Source organism: Ambystoma mexicanum, chromosome 10 (assembly GCF_040938575.1).
Source record: "Ambystoma mexicanum isolate Mex_15411 chromosome 10, UKY_AmexF1_1, whole genome shotgun sequence".
Classification (NCBI taxonomy): domain Eukaryota; kingdom Metazoa; phylum Chordata; class Amphibia; order Caudata; family Ambystomatidae; genus Ambystoma; species Ambystoma mexicanum.
Genome location: NC_090932.1, coordinates 9,513,414 through 9,536,739, shown reverse-complemented (window position 1 = coordinate 9,536,739; position 23,326 = coordinate 9,513,414). Strand labels below are relative to the sequence as shown.

The 23,326-nt window shown below is 48.4% G+C and overlaps 1 protein-coding gene across 5 annotated transcripts in view; it reads left to right on the top strand.

The window, feature by feature from the left end:
• Positions 1 to 23,326, top strand: part of OPA1 (OPA1 mitochondrial dynamin like GTPase) — a 1,475,337-nt gene that overhangs the window by 248,658 nt on the left and 1,203,353 nt on the right. For all 5 annotated transcript variants that reach the window (XM_069617417.1, XM_069617415.1, XM_069617414.1 and 2 more), the window contains exon 4: positions 9,810 to 9,917. In XM_069617417.1, the coding sequence (XP_069473518.1) occupies positions 9,810 to 9,917 (108 nt within the window). The remainder of the gene's footprint in view (positions 1 to 9,809; positions 9,918 to 23,326) is intronic.

Genomic DNA, 23,326 nt, shown 5'->3' with positions numbered 1-23,326 from the left:
TCCGGCTGCCGGGGTGCTTGGCACGGGCGATTCGACCAAGAGACGTCTATGGAAGGCGAAAGGGGCGAACTGGTTGATCCCACCAGCTCAGAGGAAGAAGGTCGTCCAGCAGAAGATCTTCTCTTGTCGTTGGGAAAGTGGTGCGTTAGTTGCAGCAGGACTCCACCGGTGGTGTCGTCGTTGCAGATGGCTCAGCTTCTTCCCTCTTCGGATTCTTGGGTCCTGTGGCGACTTCAGAAGTTCCAGTCCCAAAAGCCCTGCTTATATGCAGAAAATCCCCCATTTAACAGCCTAGCTGTCACTCAAACATGCTAAGTGGTGAGCCGGGCGGCTCACCACTGGGCCAATCAGAATAGAGTGCAACTTGGGTTGCTAAGGCAACGCAGTCCAGGGTGCCAATTCCCCTCCCCACACATCCTGTGAAACCCAGACAGAGTGGCACCATTTGGAGGGCTTCTGTGGAGCAGCCCGCCAAAAAGTGGAACAAAGGGCCCGACCTTGGTTGGAGTTACAGAGAAGGGCACGAACGCCATTTTAGAAAAGAGTTCTGGCGAAAAGACCCAACCGTTGATTTAATATTAAATAAATAAACCAGCGGTATCTTTAACATTGCAACAAAAAGTGGTGCGTTTAAAATCAATGGGAAAATCCCATAGGAAATATTCCAGAGGAATATTTTGCGTGATAACCACTGCCACCAGCCAGAAACTCGACAAGGGGGGACTGGACAGTGCCCCCTTGAAAACCAACCCAGGGGCAATATAATTAACCCCTTCCAATACTTCCACAATATGATGGTTTGTACTGGTTCTGTTCACAATTTAGGACTTGTAAAGTCAATGGTGACTTTACATGCCCTGGGAGACAGAAGTCAGTCCCAGGGTATGGAGTTTGTTTGGGGGTCACTATGACACCCCTGTGTTACTGCTGAGGGTGCTGTGTAACACACATGAAAAACAGATGACACCCTATGGAATAAAAGACCCCATAGCCCATAAGCACACACAGTCAAAGACATACCTCAGATCATGCCTAAAAGTGGGAGGAAAAGAATCTCACTCTTAGCAGGAGAAAAAAACAAACCCCAAAAATCCAGCAAAGCTGCTGGGGGACTCACTAGGTTTAGGAAATTAGCCTTATAAGAGAATTCTCCCTAACACAAAGTTTATATCATATAAAGAATGCCAGCAAAAGCACCTCTTCATTCCTAACAACGCACACGATATGCTCATTCCGCGGTTGGCAGCGCACCTTTGGCCAAGGTGTTAGCCTACCATTGAATGACCCATAACTGTGCATGGCCAATGAGCCAAGAGACTCCATTTTGTATTAACTACCAACTCCATTTTCTAGTAGGCCGCATGAAAACGCTGAATGCAGGCCGGAACCTCTCCCCTTTGGTTCCATGTCTTACAATCATGGCAAAAATGGCAGTGAATACAAAATATTGCAGCAAAAATGCTGTGGTTTTGCCACCACAATCATGTAAAGGATGCTGGGGACACCCTTGCAAACCCTGGACCCATTATACCATTTATGGATGTGGGGGACCCCGCCCCCCTTAAATGGTATAATGGGGTACACCTTTACCGGGTCAAACCACAGCATTTTTGCAGCGATTTTATTACCTGATACCTCCCCTTCATTCTCTGCGCACAGCCAGCAAGCCAACCCCCCCCCCCCACCTCCTCCCCTCTGCCGTCTCCACAGCTGTCCTGTTCTCACGGAAGCTTTGGCTGCGGAATGTGTAGCGAGCTGAACACTGTATATCTCTTCTTCCTTTTACATCACTGCCCTGTGTGACCGGGCCGAAGCCTGGTCCTGGGGAAAAAAACATCAATCTCCACAAATCTGCTTCTGCACTAGCAGACCCCATCTAGAGAAATGTAGACCACAAGCCCCCTAACCCACACCTCTCTCTGATGTAACAGTTGCATGCCCCTCCTCCGCTTTCCACTCCAGTTCACCCCCTATCACTAATTCCATGTGGCCATATATTCTTCTCGTACTAACAAACAGTAAAACACCCACAATAGATCTAAGGAGATACTTGATAAATGTGTTACTGAAATACTGTGTTAGTTAAGACATCTGAACCCATGTACCCTTACTTTTTATTGTTCAGGTCAAACGTCTAATGATGTATATATTGCATGTTTAGATTTATGAAAAATGAAGACGTGTGGCCAAAAGGGCAAATGTTAGTCTGAATTACAGCAACGTGGACATCGCCTGACCCCGCACCCCTCCCAGATGAGCCCAGCAGACCTGCATGCTCCACGAAGTTACAATTTGAAGCCGACCAATCCAGGAGCATCATCCATATGTGCAACATACTGACCAGTCCCCTTTGTCCAATGAACGTTACTGACTGTATGCCCTATAGCACACATCATAGATGACGTGTTTTTGTAATATGTGTATTTCTTGTGTTTTTGGCAGAGCGCTCTGAGTAGCGGAGTCCTCTGCATGCCCCATTTTAACTTTATAAAGTCTTTTCTTTTACCTCACTTGCACTTGGTCTCATTCCCTACTGGGGTGTGTCCATTAATGTCTCATTTGGTTATTTCACTGTAATTGTGGGGGAATGCCAGCTTTTACCTCATTGGCCGTTGCTTCCCAGTCGATCTTGGTGCACGTGGGTTAGCTGGGCTCATCTCCGCGGTGAAGGTCGGGGCGCACAGGCGATATATAACTATTCGAATGGATTATGTCCTCCAACGTATTCCTCATGTATGACATGTAATGTCCACCGCTGTGCTGCATCGGAATTCTTTTAGGCAGAGGGTGCCCTGCGTCGATGGTGTCATGTCGATGTCCCTTGAAGGCTTCCGTCGAGGGTGACGTCATCGGATGTTATAAGTCGCACGCACGGCGCCTGTAGCCTCGGTTCCGTTTTTCCCGCAACCATGTTTGCTTCGTAAAACTAGGCGCGCCTCGTGGTTACTGTGAAGTTACCGAATTATGTTTTCGTTATCTACCCCGACGACCCCGTAGTCTGGCTTCAAGAAGTGTCAGGACTGCGGCTCTAATATGTCGATCGTGGATCCGCATCGAATTTGTCTGTGGTGCCTCGGCGAGGGCCACGATACGGATGACTCTTCGAAGTGCCAGTCGTTGACTGCCAAGACCTTGCTGGTACGAAAGGGGAAACTGAAGGTAGGAAGGGTGTCCAAACGCCGTAAATCGAAGTCTGCTGGTCTTTCGACCGACAGGTCGAGAGGAGACTCACCTCGTCGGAAGAAATCCAAGCGGCCCAGGTGCCGCAGTGGTTCGTGCCACTCGTCATCGTTGAGGCGTTCAAAGTAACAGCGCCATCGGGCACCTTCAATGTCGTCTTTGGCGGACGCCTCCCCGAAAAGGGTCACTTGTTCGACTGTTGGGTCTTCGACCCTGGTGTAACGAAGGAAGGGGCAAATTAGCCCCCCATACATTCTACATAAGATGAACCGCTTGCTCTTGTACTAGTGGGGGACGGCCCCCATCGCCCTTCTGCTGCCATGAGGAATAAGGCCTCAGCTGGAGCAGAGGTGGGACTATTGTAAGACACACTTGCACTCCATTTTGTGTACCCTTGAATCCATTTTAGGACTAGGCCGCAATTCGGCACTGCAAAGTCTCCTCTCCCCTCTGCAGCGCCGCGCACAGCAAACGCCAACCGCCCCCACCTTTTCTGCACGGCCCAAGTCCCTTTCTCACAGCTGCACTGAAGCCGACTGCAACAATTAACATTATGTATCTTATCATTTTTCCTCTGAGATCACTTTCCTGTGTGTGAACCAGCCTGAACCATGACTTTTAGTTCGACCATCTCCACAAACCTGCTCCCTCACCCTTCACCCTCGCTATTGGAAAATTACTGCTTGTGTAACCCTGTGCCCTCCTAAGGTATTCTCTTGATGTAATAGAGTGTGCGCCCCCCCTGTTCTGACCATCCCAGAGTGCCCCCCAAAAAACTCAGACCTCTGTCACAGTATATCCTGTCCTAAACTAACATGTGTCACGTCACCCCCTATTTCGCTCAGATATGCCAGACCAGCCCCGTCCCCAGGTCATCGCAGAAAGTAAGACCCCCACACCTTTCACCTTAGTGTGAAATGATGTAGTTATGTATATACAACGTGTAAGCCTCCAAGATTTACTCAAAGGTATAATGATGCTCATTGTTTAGTATATGCCAAGAATAAGTATTCATGCCAGCTTAGCCAGTTTCAACCGCATCTCCAGCTTGACCCGACAACCACGTGAGGCTCACCCTCCCATCAAACGAGCAGCCAAACCTGATGAAGCAGCACCTATGCATCGTCGCCTCGCACCCAATATTGTACATTGTAACCCTTTTAGCTGACATCACTGACGCCTTTTTGCCTTCTTATCCATTGTAATTGTAATGTTTGCCAGAGCGCTCACAGGGCAGCAGAGTTTTCTGGATGCCGAATCTTCTATAAATCTTTGGCAACCTCGCAATCTGTTCTCTTGGTCTCATTCCCTACTAGGATGTGTTGTTTGTTCAGATTTTATATTGGTAATGTGGGGAGGGAGCCCTTTCCCCGGTCAGGCCCTCAAAGACATTGACGCCTTTGTCGACGCTGATGCAGTCGTAGCAGTCAGCGCCATTGGTGCCGTTTGGGCCGAATTTGCCGGTAGAGGTCCCTGTGCCCGTGGACCCTCCGAGGAAGGCTACTTTTAAGTCTTTGAAGCATGTAACTGAGAAAAAGTTTACTCCACTCCAAGGAAGGATATTTCTTTTTAACACCCTCAATGACATTTATGAAGTGGATGAAAGGTCCGAGGAGGATGTCTCTTTTGGGCTCCCGTTTGGGACCCCTAATGTTCCAGACTGCCTCATTTCAGAGGAGAGTCGGATGGAGGATCTGTGTCAAACTTTGCACGATGCCAGTGGCCTGGACACTTCCTCTGAGCTGGAGTTCGGCAAGCCGGACCCAGGGGATCATGCAGACTCCTTTTATCAGAGGCTGATGTTGAATGTGGTCGAGTATTTGTGCTGGTCCAGGCCTCCGGTGCATTTTGATCAAGATGATCTTACTGATATTTTGGATCAGGGTCTGTCAACCGATCCTGTGCTGCCAATTCATGTGGCGTTGCAAAAGAGTGTGGCTGTTACTTGGAGCGCCCCGGAGACTATTCCGGCGGTGAACAAGTCTTTGACGAAGAAATATCGCCCATCCAGTAGCGACCCCAGCTACCTGTGCACTCGCCCCACTCAGAGTTTGTTGGTCCAGGCAGCCATGGCTACCTTGAAGCAGGCAGTGTACCCTACAATCCGTCCTGATAGGGACGAATAAGCGCATGCATGCATGCATGGATGGATGGGTGCGCAAGTTGTTTTCTGCTGGGAGTATGGCGTTCAAATCGGCAAACTGCCAACTCCACCTGTGCCTTTTATAAAGTTTTCTCAGTCTGTGGGATTGCATCTCTTTAGCAGCTGAGCATATTCCCTAAGGGAAAGAAAGGGATGGCCTTCTAGCTATTGTGAAGGATGGCAAGGATGCCATGTGTGAATCCCTTCAGTCTGGGTTGGATACTGCGGATAGGGTCAGCAGGTCCATGGCTACGAGCACTGTGATGGGCAGGTCTCCTTGTGCCGGAGATATTGAACCTGCTAGAGAAAGGTGCTATAGAAACAGTGCCTGTGGCGGAGAGGAACGAGGGTTGGTATTCCCTGTATTTTTCGATTCCCAAGAAGGACAGAGGACTGAGACCCATCTTGGACTTAGGGTGCTTGCACAAGTTCCTCAGGAAGGACAAGTTCAAGATGGTCACTCTTTCTCAGATCCTTCAGGCCCTCCAGCTTCAGGATTGGTTGGCGTCATTGGACCTGCAGGATGCTTATTTTCATGTGCCGATCCATCTCAAGCACAGGAAATACATGAGGTTCGCAGTTTAGTTGTCGGCTCACACTATCAGTTTTGGGTCCTGCCATTCGGGTTCACATCCACCGCAAGGCTCTTCACCAAGCTCATGGTGGTGGTAGCGCATCTCGGGAGAGGGGGGGGGGGATTTGCGTCTACCCCTACCTGGACAATTGGCTGATCATCTCAGCGTCACCTGCCAATCCCTTCACAAACTAGGCTTCTCCGTCAATTTCAAGAAGTCATATATGACCCCTTCCCAACAGCTCCAGTACATCGGTGCTGTGTTGGACACGTCCTTGGGGGATGTGCTCGCCACCCAAGGTGAGGTCTCAACACATTCTCCAGATGGTCACCAAATTTCAACAAGCCCAGTCTTCCGGCGTTCAAATTCTTAAGGTTGCTCGGCCTCATGGAATCCAGCATTCTTCTGGTGCCAGAGGCCCGTCTGAGAATGCAATCCCTTCAGTGGGCTCTCCGGACTCAATGGTCCCAATTCTCAGGCAAGATGTCGGATCTCCTTCGGATTCCGATCCAGGTCTCACAGGATCTTCTGTGGTGGGCCTGCAAAGGAAATACCATGAAAGGAAAACCATTTGGCAGCCGTGGCCGGAGGTGACTGTAGTGATGGACGCTTCCCTCAGAGAGTGGGGGAGCTCACGCCAACGATCTGACCATCAGTGGTCGTTGGTCTCCATCAGAGTCCAAACTACACATCAATCTTTTGGAGCTCAGAGCAATCAGGCTAGCACTGAAGGCTTTCCTGCCGTCTGTATGGGGGAAGAATGTCCTGATGACAGACAACATGGTGGCCATACATTACCTCAACAAAAGAGGTGGTGTAGGGTCGCTTCGACTGTGCAGAGAGGCGATGCTGCTCTGGTTCTGGGCAATCCAGGAAGGAATCTCCCCAGCGGTGGTGCATCTAGCCAGAGAGGAGAATACGGTGGCTGACACTCTGAGCAAGCAGAGCGCTGTCTCTCACGTGTTGGATTTATCTCAGGAAGTCCCTCACGCGGTCTTCGCCCTTTTTTGGGAACCCTGCCGGTGCATCGGTTTGCTTCCAGTGCCAACCAGAAGTGCAAGAGGTACTGCTCAAGGGAATTTCCTCCGAGAGGAACACTTGGAGACTCGTTCGTCGTGGATTGGTCATTCTCGCTTCTGAATGCGTTTCCTCCGATCCCCGTCATTCCTCAAGTCCTAAGGAGGTTATGGAGGTTCGGCCCCACATGATCCTCGTTGCTCCGGATTGGGCCAGGAGAGCGTGGTACCCGGACCTTCTAGAAATGTCCATCTGTCCTCCAATGTGACTTCCCCAAAGAAAGGATCTTCTCTCGCGAGAGGAAGGTTGGGTTCTCCATCCACCTTCCTCAATCCTTATATCTCAACCTTTCAGAAACCATGCGTGAAGGTTGAGAGTCTTGTGACCTCCCAGATGACGCAATTGAGGTGTTGCTTGCGGCCAGATGTCCAGCAACAAAGGACAGGGTTGTACTGAGAGTACGTCCGTCCTTCTTACCGAAGGTAGTGTCAAAATTTCATTTGTCAGAAGGTGGTGCTTCCCCGTCTCTTATCCTCCTCTGCATCCTAGTAAAGACAAGGAAAGACTCCATTGGTTGGATCCTGGGAGAGCTTTAAGCTTTTATCTTTCTAAACTGTCCAAAGTCCGAGTGGACGACCAGCTCCTTGTAGGGTATACTGGCCACCGTTTAGGCCAGGCTGTTTCTAAGCAGACTTTGTCTAGGTGGATCATCCTCTCCAATTCTGAATGCTACAGATTGGCTGGCAAGGACCCTCCTGAGGGCTTGCAGGCTCATTTTACCAGGGCCATAGCTACATCGACAGCCCTGCAGAGGGGTGTACCTGTCAAGAACATCTGTGATGCTGCAACAGACTCCTCTATACACACGTTTGTTAAGCATTATTCCCTGGATACTGCCCATGCTCAGGATGTTGCCTTTGGTAAGGCAGTGCTTTACTCTGCCATTTAATTGGGTATGTCTACATTTTTCTCCCGCATCCACTCATGGATACTGCTTTCAGAGTCTGTGAAAGATAAGGAATATATTGGAGGACGCAATCCATTCGAAGAACAAGTTACTTACCAACTGGTAATGTTCTTTTGACTGGATATTCCTCCAACGTATTCCTCATCGCCCTCCCATCCTACCCCTCTCAAGAATTTCCCATGCTATTACAGCTTTCGTTCCAATAAGGCTAAGTGCAGTCGATGCTGTATTATGGGCACGTGTGCCACAAGTTGAGGGGGGGAGGGGAGAAACCTGAACTGAGGATACGAGCGCCGTGCGTGCTACTTATAACATCCAATGGCGTCACCCTCAACGGAGGCCTTCGGGGGACATCGACCTGACGCCATCGGCCAGGGCCGAAAAATAAATTCCTAAGCAGCACAGCTATGGACATTACATGTCAAAGAGGAGGAATAAGTTGGAGGAACATCCAGTCGCAAGAACGTTACCAGTTGGTAAGTAACTTGTTCATCTAAGCTAAACAGGATCTGACAATTCAAGAATAATGGCGGACACCTGATCAGTGCATGAATGGGGGTACTTGGAGGAAAAGGAATAATATATTGGCATACCGACCTCCACGTTCAGGGCTTCTTTGATACCGCAGCCCCTGCTCCCAGGTGCCTCCCCCGGGGGTTTGATCTACAGTCTGTTTTCCCTGGTGCCCCATGATACAAACAGACATGTGTTCCTTTTGGAAGAATATACTGGTACACAGGATTTGATCTATGGTGGGTGTTCTGGAATGGTCAATGCGAGGGGGTCAGATGTATATCAGCATGAAAGGGATTAGGGGGTCGGGGCTGGTGGTCCCTGTCCTGGCGGGGTGGAAGTTGAGAGGGCATGGGCAGTGTAGTGGAGATGGTTGGGCACTTGTGCTCGGGCCTGTCTGTCTCACGCTCTGCAGAGAGTACATTCTTTGGAAAAGATACTAAACATTTGAAACGTTAAACGGCTGGACTTCTGTGAGAACAAGGCTTGTGCAGAGCTGGTGTGGAGTGGTGATGGCTTGGTCCCTCTGTGTGAGATGCTGTGGATGGGAGAGCTGTGATTTTCCAGAGATGATTTACGGGCCTATTAAAAAAAAAAATGGTGTCTGGTCTAATACAAAATGGTGTCTCATTGCAGGGACATATGCTATTTTGTTCGAGTAATTCTATGTTATCTCATGTCTGTATGTACAGTGGGGGTGGGTGTTTCTCCCCCCTTGGCTTACACAGTTTATTTATTTACTTTGGCTGCAGCGAGGGGGGGTGGGATGGGACCATCTCCTTCCCAACAGTATTCTAGGTATAAAGTAAAACTGCCGATAAAGGTTATAACATTTGAGAATCTCGCAATGGATTCGTGGATGGTGGCGTTAAGGGAGGGGGAAGGGTGCTCTTGTGTTGTATATCAAAATTCAATAAAATGTTTTTGTTTTTTGTAAAAATAGGATTTACACCGCCTCCTAATAATGGCAATGGCCATAACTTATGACTACCAGTGTCGTGAGGCATCCCGGAATTGTCTAGTTTGCCGTTACCTGTTTGTCTTCTTGCTGGGTTGAGGTATCTGTTGCATTTGTTGGCTTTATGATCTGATGGGTTATTTATAACGCGCTTAATACCCAGAGGTTTCTAAGCGCAGACCCGGGGATCGAACCTGTGTTGCTCCGTGACGTCTTGCTTCCAAGGCGAGCACGTTGCCCCTAAGCTATCCTCCAGGGACTATTTCACCCTGCTTTTCTGATAATGAAAGGTCTGTATTCTCCTCTTTGTACATGTTGTAGAATATTTTGTGGCAATGATTTTATTATACTATTCTCACCTTTTTGGGTTTTTTATTTCTGAAAATGTTAATTTTGAAATAAATACTTGCAATGTGCTAATGATCCATAATGTAATCCACCCTCCCTTTTCTACAGATAAATTCAGCCGAGCCCTCCCCGATGCTGAAGATCTTGCCAAGCTACTTCCCGACTTTGAAAAGCTGGGGGAAAGCTTCAGTTTCTTGAAGGGGCTCTTCTCTACCGGTAAGACATCTTCTGCCAGCCAGTGCTAGCTATTGTGAGGCGAGAAGAGAATGCTGGCACTGGAAAGGGAGCATTAGGTTCTTTGCCCCATGCTTTCCTGGTGATTGGAGATAGAGGGTTGAGGGATAAAGGGCCAGGAGGCATGGATCGAGGGGATGTCCAGGGGATGGGGCAACATATGGAGGACCAGGTGAGATGGGAAGATATGGAGGACCACCAGTGGATGTTGGGTGGGATGTGAAGGTCCAGGTAAAATATTCTTTTGGGGGGGAATGGAGGACCAGGTGATCTATTGAGGGGTTGTGGGGAGGTATTGGAGGACCAGGTGATATATTTGGGGGTGAGAGTGTATGGAGGCTAAGATGATATATTGTGGGAGTGAGGGGGATATGGAGGACCAGTTGATAGATGGATAAATAGATAGATGGGTGGGTGGGTTGGAGGGTGACATGATCTATTTGGTGTGGGTATGGAGGACCACGTTATCTATTGGGAGGGGTATAGAAGACCAGGTAATTGTGGGGGGGAGGAAGGACTCGAGGGCAAATTGGAGTGCCTGGGGGTGGAGGATCACATGGTGGGGGAGAACGAAGGACCAGGCGATATATGTGGGGGTGTATAGAGCCTTGGGTGATATGGGGGGGTACGGAGGAATAATTGATTTGATGGCAGGTCCAGATGATATATGGGGTGTATGGAGCACAGGTGATTGTGGGGTGGAGGGCTAGGGGATATTGGAGGGGTGGGCGGAGGGTGGGGCAGGGGGTAGTTTGGTGTCTGGGGGTGGAGGACTTAGGTGATGGGCAGGGCAGTTGATTGCAGGAGGGGGCTTGAAGGACCAGGTCATGGGCAGGAATCAGGATGGGGGGTGGTTTATGGTAGGTGATGGCCCAGATGATGGGTTGGGGTGAAGGACCCGGTGATGGCTGGGGATGTCTGAAGGGGGGGGGGCGGTTGTGCGTGTGTCAGACAATATGATAGCTGGGGGACATGACCAAACGATGTGGAGGCGGCTAGAGGGTGTGGAGAGATGTCACGGTATGAAGGTAGAGGGGATGGTTGGGCGGTAGATCGGGGTAAGAAGGACCAAGTGATGGTGGGGAAAGTGGGGTGACCTACCAAGGTGATTTTGGGGTGTGGGGGGTTGCATTGTAAGGATGGCGTGGTATCAAAGCAAGACGGACACAAGTGATCACAGGTTAAGGGTGCTATTAAACTCTAAAAAATGGGTGAGATAAACACCTAATCTAAACCTAAATCAAGATGGGAGCAAGCTACGACCATCACATTATAAGAATACTGTCCAAGTGGTGTCTAGTCAAATAAAAAGAGCCTATACTAACAAAACCTATTGCCAATCCTTACTGCTATGCTACAAAATAGTGTGGGATAATGTTCACAAGAAAAGAAAAGTGTTCACAAAATGATAAGTCAGGATGTTATTCCCCATGTTTTTTAGCACAGGACAAGGCAGGAATCTTGTGCACAGCACACTCTTGGGCTTCTCCGACAGAAGCTTGTAGTTCCTTTTCTCTTTATCGGGGCCTTCTGTGCCCAAGTCTCTCCTCATGCAAAGTCTCTTGCTTCAAATGGTCTGAAATGCCAAAAATACAACAAAACAAATGTCCTTCTGTTAATCTTCACATCCGGTAATTATGGTTCACCCTTGGATCCCCCCCTTCAGCCGGGCTTCAATCCTTCTCTCAATTGTCAGCCTCCCTCAAAACACTTGCCAATTTAAACAGACTTCCGAAGGGCAATCTCTTCTTGCAGGGCCCTCTGTTAACCTGTGGCAAGTGCAGGCTTCACAAAATCAGTTTACACGCTGTTCTCCTCAGCCGCGCGCAAACGGCGGTTCCAGAATTCCCTCAGCCGGGTTCACACTTTCCACAGTTCATAATTCAACATTTCATCAGAAAGCAGGGGTTCCCTTCCCCAGGCTTTCTCTTGGCATCCTTCCGTCTGGTTCACATTTGCCACAGTTCATATTTCAACAAGTCATTCTAGACCCCTTAGGTTCTTCCCTTTTCTTAAATCCAGGTCTCAGCCCCCAGTCAGGCTTTTCCTTAAGCCCCCAGTCGGACTCTCTAAAGCTCCCAGTTAGGCTTTGCACAGTTGGTTCACACAATGTTCTACAGTGCGTTATGCTTCACCCCTATTCGCAGGCATCCCTCAGTCGGGTTCACGCCTGCCTGCACAACGTGCCAAAGACTTGCGACTGTACAAGGGGTTTGGTTTGACCCTCGTATGATCACCTTGACGCCTCACGGCAGCCTCCCTTACGAACTCTTTGTATTTGTTGTTTCTCTTGGTTCGGGTGAGGGGGGCACCAACCAGAGACCTTCGAATGAGCGCCCCCGTGGCACCAGACCACTCTATCATCTCTGGTGCCTGGTTCACTCACGAAGTTCCCAAGGGTCTCCCTCTGCCGGGCTCGGACGCCTCCCATAAAGTCCATACAGGGGACTTCCCTCCGCTGGGCTCGAGTGTCCTCTCAGACCAGTTTTCAAAAAGTGTTTTGGAACTTCTAGTCCCAGAATGCACTGAGGATTTTGTTTCCACTTCTTAGCTCCCCAAAATGGCATTGGGGGGCTACAGGAGCTAAAAGGGTAATAATGTTCTGAGGTCAGGGTATCTTCTGCTGACCCACAGAGAACTGGGTTCGCCCGACTGGCCCAGGGGAGGAGTCTTGCTTGCTGTGGGTAGTGGCATGCAACCCCAGCTGCCGCTGGACTTGCCTTCTGGAGGTACATCTCCCTCTGCACAGTGCAGTCTCCTCTGGACTCACAGGGCCAGTGTCAGCTCGTTTTTCTCCTCCTCCAGGTCTCCCAGGGTCTCTACAGCTCTTCTGGTCTTCCTCTGGCTGCTGCACCTTCCAGCGTCCCCAACTCTCTCTTAAAGTGTGTTTTCCTGCCTGCCTTTTATACTTCCTGGGAGTAGTGATTGGATCCAGGTGTGAGTGGTTGGAAGGGAATGCCTGACCCTGTCTGTCCTCGTTAGCGGGACAACATGGAGGTCATCCATAGGAGTTCATGTCCCAGGGATTCCTATGTGTAATCCTTATTCTCCCAATCTCTCCTCCTTGTCCCAGTGGTTTTAGGGGAAAACAGTGTGGATAGATTATGGTACTTGTAGTTTTTCCGAAGAATCGTGGAAAACCCATGTGGGTTTTCGTCGGGGTGAAGGGGGTACCTGTAGGGTTGGGTACAAATGGGTTGTTGTAGGCATGGGGTGACATGTGCTTTCCTCCCCCGGTCCTTCCATGCTTTGCTTCCGGTTTGGTATCTGTTGGGAGTGGGGTGGGGTAACGGTATGGGTTCTGAAATGGTGTATGGTAACAGAGGGAATGTCGGATAGGGATGTGTTAATCCATTGTCGCTCACAGGGAGTTGTGCATGAGAAAGTATCTGTGTCTGAAAAGGAGGAGAGGGGTTGTGTTTCTAGATACTCTACTGGGTAGGATGGGGAAAAAGCGTCATATGGGCGGATGTGCCACGTTTCGCCTGGGGTATTCCCCCAAGCATGATCCTCCCTCGCTCGTCCACTGCCAGGGTTGGAATTGTACCATAATGTCGCCAAGAAAAGATAAAACCATACCTCCCTTCTTGCACCCCAAGATCAAGCACTGCCCTCCTTCTAGTGATTCCAACCTCTAACTCTGTCAGGATCGGAGGATCCGCCTTCTCAACCTTGGCCCCAACTCTGTTCAACTTGCTCCCCCCACATATTCGACACACCCAAGACTATATGACGTTCCACAAAGCTCTAAAAATGTCTCTTTCCGTAATACCGACCGCGACCATCTGAAGCGACTGAACCCTTGCAACCAGATGACTAATGCTCAATGAGATCCCGAGCAATGACGCCGCTGAATACGCTTATTAAGTCAATATTAAGCAAACGCACGCCTGAATCCGGAATAATGAACTCCTTAGATCATAACTCCGCCCAAACACTCACCTCCCATATCACTATGCTTTCTCTCTTCTCTACACCATCTCACATCTAGAATGCAGCTATACCTCTCGATCAATTTCTCCCTAGCTGCTCGCATACGAACATTACCCTATGAACATCTCATTCTATTAAAACGCAGCTACATCCCATGACAAACCGGCCTAGCTGCTCACATAAGCGTCCTACACAGGCCTAACACAGCCAGAATGCAGTCTTGGTGTCCACCCTCCAGACTGCACACGTTCAACTGATACCAATACCACCACACCTAATGCTAGGATGCAGCTACCATCAGGCAATTGCATCAGCTGCTCACATAACTGGTGCACCCAAGCACCCTATGACACCTTACTCTCTCAACTGACCTTGACTTCGGTCCCCGAGGGCGTTCAACCTACCAGCGCTTTGAGGTCATACCAATGATATATAGAGTGCTATATAAATGCCAAATAACATAACAGAAGTAAGAGGAAAAGAGGAAGGTCTTGAGGATTTTCCGGAACTTAAGAATATCATGCTCAAGACAGAGTGTGGCAGGGAGGCTGTTCCAGAGGGAGGCGCCTGCTAAGTAAAGGGATCTCCCTCCAAATCTCTGCTTGGAGAACCGGCTCACTCGTTGGAGGTAGATGAGCAGAGGGCTCGAGATGGACAGTATTTAGGAAGGCAACTTTGAATGTAAGTAGGTCCCTGGCTCCAGAAGGCCTTGTGGACCATGCAGGTGGTCTTGAATTTGATCCTTGCCGCCACGGGCAGCCAGTGAAGGGATTTCGGCGCCGGAGAGATGTGGTCCCTCGGCTTGAGGCCACGGATAATTCTCGTGGTTCTGTTCTGGATGAGTTTCAGAGGGCGCAGGGCAGACGCAGGGAGGTTGAGGAAGAGGCTGTTGCAGTAGTCGAGCCTAGAGAGAACCAGGGCTCTGGAGCTGGTGAGTCGCTGGGGGAAAGGGAAAAAAAAGGTAGAGTGCCTCTGAGGAGGTGTAGTCGATAGTTGAAGAAAAAATGCTCCACACTCGAACTGCGCCACAACGTATATTTGTGGAAACTGAAATTTATTGATTATAATGCCCTTTTGGATAACGCGTGTTTCGACACACCGGTGTCTTTTTCAAATCAGGGCTGGTAATAGAAAGTGTAGCCGAATTCACAGTGAAAAACATATATCAGAGATCATAATGCATAATCAAATATATGTAGAAGTAAACCATGAAAACAAAAGATTAAATTACATTAAAAATAGTCAGAGAAAAAAAAAAGGGAGGGATGAAGGGGCAGGAGGTTCAAGGTAAGAAAACAAAGAAAAAAGGTAAAGTACAACAACACAATATTAGTACATACTCATAAGTCATTAACTAGAAGTGTTTAAACAAAAACATCAATCTTACTTAAGATGAAAGATATAGAGGTTTGCCCATGAAGGCCTTACCTATATTCCAAATCACATGTATTTACTGTCTAAAATGTGATATTTTGGCATGAATCAAAATAGGGGGATTTAACCCATGACTTTCTGTTCTACTGAACTGAAGACTTTTGATTTGGAATATACTTTTTGTATTTCGGGGTCTGTTCTCAAATGGTACCACTCTTCTCTTTCGCAATGCACTTATTCTGTTATTTGGGCTGGACACACTTCTTCTTAACTTCCTCTTCTTTATGGTGTCCCCCAAGGTTTGGTACTGGGTCCTCTTCTTTTCTCTCTCTACACCGCTCCACTTTCGAATGGATTGTGTCCTTCCACGTATTCCTCATCTTTGATATTTGAGATCCAGCTTCAGCTGCTACAGAATTAGTTTTGGCAGAGGGCACTGTGCATCTCTGGCGTCGACTTGATGTCTGGATGTCATTGAAGGCATATATAGCACACGCAGAGGCTGTTGGCTTAAGTTCTGTTTTTCTGCAAATGCTATCGCTTTGAGAAATATGGCATGCTTCTTCACTTTGTGATGAAACTTCTTTACTTCGAGAAATCGAAAGAAAATGTCATCTTCGTCGACACCGACAACCCCGAAGACTGGGTTCAAAAAGTGTTGATTGTGGGTCGAAAATATCATTGATCCTCATCGTATGTTTGTGGTGCCTCGGAGTCGATCAGAACACCTCAGACTGCTCCAAGTGCCAGTCGATGACGGGAAAGGCCTTGAAAGAACGAAACGGGAAGTTGACAGTAGGTCAAAACCCCAAATCTCCTACGCCGACAAAAAAAAAAACTTCGACCGAGTTGAGAGGCGACTCTCGGCTGAGGAAAAAGGTTAAGCGGTCGAGATCGCGGAGTGGCTCCAAACACTCCTATTTGTTGTCAAAGAAGTCTAAGAGGCACCATAGGTAACCTACTTCGTCGGACGCTTCCCCTGAGGCTATCTTGTCCAACTAAAAAATCCACTCTGGCCGAGTGGGAGGCCGTCAGAGCAGAGATGCTCCAAATATTTGATAAAAGCCTTCAAGCTATGCTCTTAATGCGCCTTCGAAAGAAGTCGGGAAGGAAAGGGCTCGACCTAAATCCTGCGTGCCCTCAAGCCCGGAACGAACACATGATCGTCATCGTGAGCCGTCTAGGCCTCGATCCGATGACGTAACATCGAAGAATCCGTCGAGCTGAAATCAGAAGCATAAGTTGAGGTCGTCGACACCTTCGACGCCAGCCAAACTCTGGACTTCGACATCGAAGGCATCAACGCCTCACGAAAGCCTACGGTGCCTTCTAAAAAAAGGTTTAGATGGCTCGTCCATCGTCGAATCCATAGTTCATAAACCCCCTCATACCTGAGAAGACCTATGTGGCTCTACCAAGAAAAGATTATTTTAAGTCCCTTCTATAAATGCGGAGAATGAGTTGTCGGATAACAAGGCTCCATTTGACCTCCAATTTGGTATGCCAAATGTACCAGAATGTTTTATATCGGAGGCGTCAAGGTTGAGGGACCACTATGACAACCTACAGACTGTCAGTGGGGTAGACAACTCACCTGAGTTGGAGCTTGGGAGACCAGAGGCTGGGGAGCATGCCAATGCGTCTTACAGAAAACTCCTGTCTAAGGTAGTAGACTACATGGGGTGGAGTAGGCCTCCATTGCCATTCGACCAGGATGATCTGACAGACATTCTGGGTAAGGTTCCTCAGTCGGATCCGATATTAACGTTTCACATTGCTCTGCAAAAAAGGGTAGCAATGAATTGGGAAACACCGGAAACCAATCGGCTGTAAATAAAAACTTGACCAAGAAGTACTGCCATTCCAGTAGTGAACCCGACTGCCTGTCAAAACACCCCACTCAAGTGAGTCTGGTGGTATAGGCAGCTACTGCATCTTCTAAGCAAGCGACTTACCCTACCATCCCTCCAGATAGAAGAGTAGATGGGCAAGGAAGGTATTTTCTGCAGGGAGGAAGGCACTCAAATCTGACCACTCCACATTTACCCTTGCAAAATTTACCTTCACTTTATGGGACTGCATTTCCATGGCGGCTGAGCACATTCCCGAGTGGGAAGAAAGAGACCAGTTCTTAGCCATAGTTGGAGACGGCAAAGAAGCCATCCAAGAACTTTACACCAATACCTCAATTCAAATTCTGATCTCCAAAGGCGGTGATGTAACGGAGAAGATTATGACCTCTAAAGGTATCAAGCAAGGATGTGCATTGGCACATTTTTTGTTTGTCCTGTATATGGCTGACATGAAGGAGTCCCAGGAACGAATTCGAGCATTTCCACCAGTATTCCAGGATGAGAACCTGTCATGGATCCTATACGCTGACGATGTTGTATTCATGGACCAAACACCTATAGGTCTTCAAAGACTTATCGTTGAATTTAAGATCTATCTAAGCAACAATAATATGAAGATCAACATAAAAAAATCGATCTTGATAATGCAGTCGGTTCGAGGATCCAAGGAAATAAATAAAAAAAAATGTATTTACTTGGTCAATAGAAAACCAGCCCTTGGAAATAGTAGACTCAATTGTTTACCTGGGAGTCCGAATTAATAAAAACATTAATGAACAGGCACAACATAGTTTCATTAGAGAGAGACTGATCAAACTATCAAATTAAGGCCGAGCCCTCCACTGGAGATATGGAACTTTTTCAACATTGCCACTAATTTTATTCTACAAACAAAAGGTTGTGGCGATCCTAACTTATGGTGCCGAGTCTTTATTGAACCTCCATTGGAAAACCTGGGGGGGTGTTTGAGGCTCTCTTCTGGAGAAAGGTTCTTAGGCTTCCTAACTGCCTTTGTCTCGACGATAAGACACGAACTGAGGCTGCAATCTCTGGTATCAGTAGTGCTGTGGAAGACTATTTCCTTATATCGGAAATGTATTCTGGGCAAACTGCCTATTCCCTTTGAAGTTCCGGTCAATAAAGATGTAAGAAAGGTAGATATCAACTTCCAGGCCTGGAAACAGAACTGCCAAGGAATACTAGAATATAACATCAAAATGGACACGTTGAAAGAAAATCCGGATAAAGTACAGAAAATTCTTCGTGAAAAAGATTGGGAGGAAACGGATTTATCTTGAAGAGGCAGAACAAAAATTGCCATAACATATGGGAACGAAAGGCATTGAACGATCCCCCTCCCTACTTGCAACGGTGTCCCTCATCTCGCTACAGGGACCTCTTGATGAGATGCAGATTAAACATCCTACCAACCAGGGAGGTACAATATTTAAGAAAACAAATCACAGCCCAAGATGCTAGATGCCGGTTTTGTGATAATCCAGGAAATGTTAGACTCAGTAAAACATTGGATGCTATCATGCCCGAATTTGATCACCCAAAGAAAGCAATATTTGGGAGAGTGGGTGGCCAAAGTAAATACATCGACGGAAGAGGACTATTGGGAAAGAATATTGATGGCCGATCGAATCGGCAGAACTTTGGATGCCCTCAAATTTGTAGAATGGATTCTCAGTGATTAAGGGAGGACAATGATGAACATTCAGGGATGTATCACAGTTTCACTGTGAGATATCGGAAAGAGAATGACATCATTTGCCAGTTATGTTAAAGGTTGAAATTTTGTTTAACCAATAAAACAAAAAACAAAAAAGCCATGTGCGAGTCTCTTCAGTCAGGTCTAGATTCTGCTGACCGCATCCGCAGAGCCATGGCTACTAGCACCTTTATGCACAGATTTGCGTGGTTGAGGAAGTTGGGTTTTGCACCAGATGTGCAATCCAGACTTCTCAACCTGCCCTTTGATGGGTCTCACCCTTTTGGCAACAAGGTTGACGAGAGTCTTGAGAAGTTGCAGACCTCGAAGACAGCAGCCAAATCTTAAGGTGCTGCCATTAGGCAGCCTCAGCCCTTTTGTCCCAGTGGACAGCCTCGGAGGGGTAGATCTTTTCGCTACTACTCCTCAGTTGGAAGAGCGAGAGGAATGCCTGGTCAATGGGGCCAAAGAAGATTCCCTTGTGGTGGACGAGGGAAGAAGTGCAAAGCCAGCTCAAGCAGGGGCATCTTTACCATCTGCCACTGCATCAACTGCCTCAAAACCTCTGAGGTCTTGAGTCACAGTTCACCAGTGGGGGGCCAGACCATCTCAGCATCTAGAAGAATGGTGAGACATTACTTCGGATGCTTGGGCCTTGGAAACCATAGCCCACGGTTACTGCCTTCCTTTTTTAGAGACCTCGGGACAATCCACTGGGGAAACAATCTTTGAGGATTACAGATCCGTTCCTTGTGCAGGATATTTTAACCATGCTGGAGAAAGGCGCTATAGAACCGGTGCCTGTAGTGGAGAGGAACAAGGCTTGGTATTCCTCTTATTTCCTAATACCCAAAAATGACGGTGGACTGAGACCCATCTTGGACTTGAGATACTTGAACAAGTTCCTCAGGAAGGACAAGTTCAAGATGGTCACATTACTCAGATGCTTCCGGCCCTCCAAATTCAGGATTGGATGGTGTCATTGGACATTCAGGATGCTAATTTTCATGTGCCAATCCATCTCAAGCACAGAAAATACCAGAGGTTCGTGGTTGGCGGCTCTCATGGTCAATTTCGAGTTGACCTCCACCCGAGGGTTTTCACCAAACTGATGGCGGTAGTGGTAGCGAGTCTCAGGAGAGGGGGGGGTTCACAGCTACCCTTACCTGGACGATTTGCTGATCAGGGCGCGTTCTTCCGAATAAGTCTTGGATCATCTCAACATCACCTGTTGCTCTCTTCACAGACTGGGCTTCTCCCTCAATTACAAGAAGTCCCATATGACACCTTCTCAGAAACTCCAGTTCATCAGAGCTGTTCTGGATACATTCTTGGGAAAGAGTTCGCCACCCGAGGTGAGGGCTCGAGCCATTCTACAGATGGGTCACCGCACGTTTAAGTGCTCAGTGTTTCCCGGCCTTCGAATAATTTTATAAAAAAACTTTTGTTGCTCGGCCCATGGCATCCTGCGTTTTCCTGGTGCCGTAGGCCTGCCTGAGGAGGAGGTCTCTTCAGTGGGCTCTCTGAACTGAATGGTCCCAATTCTCAGGAAGGATGTCAGACCTACTTCAGGTTCCAAGCAGGATCACACAGGATCTCCTGTGGTGGGCCTGAAAGGACAACATTCTGAAGGGGAGAAACTTTTTGGCAACCATGGCCAGAGATAACAGTAGTGACGGACCCCTCACTCACGGGGTGGGGAGCCCACACCAACGATCTGACAGTCAGTGGTCGTTGGTCTCATCGCAGTCCAAACTATATATCAATCTTTTGGCGCTGAGGGCAATCGGACTAGCGCTGAAGGCTTTTCTGCCCTCTATACAAGGAAAGAATGTCCTGATAATGGCAGACAACACAGTGGCCATGTACTACCGCAACAAGGGAGGAGGTGTAGGGTCACTACCACTGTGCAGAGAGGCAATGCAGCTCTCGTATTGGGCTATTCAAGTAGGAATCTCCCCATCGTTGATTCACCTGGTCGGGGAGGAGAACACGGCAGCGGACGCTCTGAGCAGGCAGAGCATAGTCTCCCACGAGTGGGAACTAGCTCAAATAGTCCTTCAAGTGGACTGGGAATTTCCACTCCTGTACGCGTTTCATCCAGTCCCAGTCTTCATCACGTGATCAGGAGGTTGAGCATGTTTGGGAAACACATGATCCTGATTGCCACGGATTGGGCCAGGATGACGTGGTACCCGGACCTTTTGGACATGTCCATCTGTCCTCCAATGCATCTTCAACAAAGAGAGGACCTTCTTTCACAAGAGGAGGATCAGGTTCTCCATCCAGAGGTCAAAACACTCAACCTTCACGCATGGTTTCTGAAAGGCTGAGATACAAGTCTTTGTACCCTTGCCATTGGAATAAATTCTGTGACAGGTGCAGAAAAAAGAATGTAGATCCTTTTCTATGTAAAACACTGGATGTCTTATCCTTTCTGCTATCTAGCCAATCTGGGGCTCCTGATTGGTACAATTAAAGGCTTTTTGGCAGCGCTGTCCATCTTTAAGCGCTCGTCAGAGGAATGTTCATACTTCCAATTCCACTGGTGACGCAATTTCTAAAGAGCTTACCAATGTGTCCCTCCCCCCAAATCCCTCTCCCCCCAAAACCCCCAACCCCCCCATCTCCTTTCAGGTTCCAGTTTGGGACCTTAATCTGATTATAAAATTCCTAATGTGTGCACCGTTTGAACCTTTACACTCGTGTCCTTTAAAACTCACACACAGACCTACCCCTCCCAGAATTGTAGAAGAAGGGCTAACAAAGGACAACCACACGTGAAGTGGCGAAAAAGAAAGGAGCCACCATATTGGAACATAGGTGACCCTATTGTGCGTAACTGAGATTGTGAACAGAGTCTGCAGTAAACAATAGCACAATAGTTGGTAGAACACGTCCACTGCCACCAGCCGTAACTGGAGGGTTGTCACTGTGACTAGAAAGTGGTCACAGGAGCAGAGAGAAGGGGACACTAGGTGTCTCTGGCCAGACTCCTTGCATCCCATCCCCTCACCCACCTGTGAGGCAAAACACCTTGGGATCATCTTTGACTCCTCTTTCTCTCCACACATCACAACCTTGCCAAGAAGTCCAGCTTTCAGCTCCACCTTCTCAGTGGCATTCTACCTTTCCTCACCTCCCTCTGCCCCGCCAGAATCTCAATGTATCTAGAGCCCTGGTTCTCTTCAGGCTTGGCTACTGCAACAGCCTCTTCCTCGATCTGCCTTTTTCCTCCCCTTGTCCCCTCCAGCTAATCCAGACTAGGACAGCAAGACTTATCCTTGGCCTCAAGCCCAGGAACCGCATCTCTCCTACCTTAAAATCTCTACACTGGCTCCCGGTGACCACCAGGATCAAATTCAAGACCCTCTGCATCATCCACAAGCCCGTCATGGGCCTGGTATCTTTTTACATTCAGCGTTCCCTCCATAAATACCTCCCAACCAGAGCCCTTCGTTCCTCTGGCTCCAACTCTCTACAGGTCAAAAGTTTCTCCAAGCAGAGAGTGGGAGGTAGATCCATTTCTGCGGCTGGCTTCTCCCTCTGGAATGGCCTTCCTTCCCTAATCCACCTTGAGCTGGATCTTTTAAAATTCCGGAAAGTCCGTTTTTCCTTTGCTCCTCTTCCTTCCCTCTCCCACTTCCTTGCTAACTCTCTCTCTGCAGCTACGACTGGGGACTGATCCCTTCAGAGTTGTACAGGGGCCAGACCCTCCCCCACCAGTCCCTCTGCATCTTTTGCCAGCACTAGAGCTCGGGCTACCTTTCCCGGACTAACCCAATTTAGCCCACCCTGCCTACCGCGCACATCCTCACTTTTTTCCCCTTTCTTCCCCTGGCACTTGCCTTCTTGGCCTCCCCAGCTTTTCCGTGCCCCACTCCGGCACTTCACCAGTTACCCCCTGCACTTACCACCTTCTCAAGCACTTGCACGGTAGGATTGTCACATGGCCAATATAACTTTTTTTTTTTGTTCTTCCCCTCCTCCCCCGCCCCCGATCCCCTGCCCCAATATTGTCTTATGGCACCTGGAAACACTTGTGTATAGGCGCCTTAGAAATGTCCAATACATAAAAATAAATTAAATCCCCTTAGCATTCCACATAAGGTGGTGTGTGTTAATCACTCATAGGTTAAAGTTTTAGGAAGGATACAAGTATCCCTCGATCCTTAAGAACAGTCGTTTTTAAGGATAGTCAATATCAAAAGGAGAACCCAAAGGTTCTCAGCAACACTGCACAGAGGCTGCTGTGTGCTACAAAACTGTAACACAGATGCCTTTAAGAGATGTCGAGGAAAGCAGACTCCATAAGGTAATATAAAAAGAAATGAGTTCCCAAAAAGTCAGAGCATATAAGAATAAATTGGGGGGGGGGGGGAAAGGCTCCCCTCATTCAGGATAGAAAGAAAAAGGTCCAGAAGTCCAGCAGAAAAGTGCTAGGAGTCTCACTAGACGAGGGGATGAAGCATACAACTGATCTCCCCAGAAGCTCACCGTCTCCAGAGCTCTGGTCC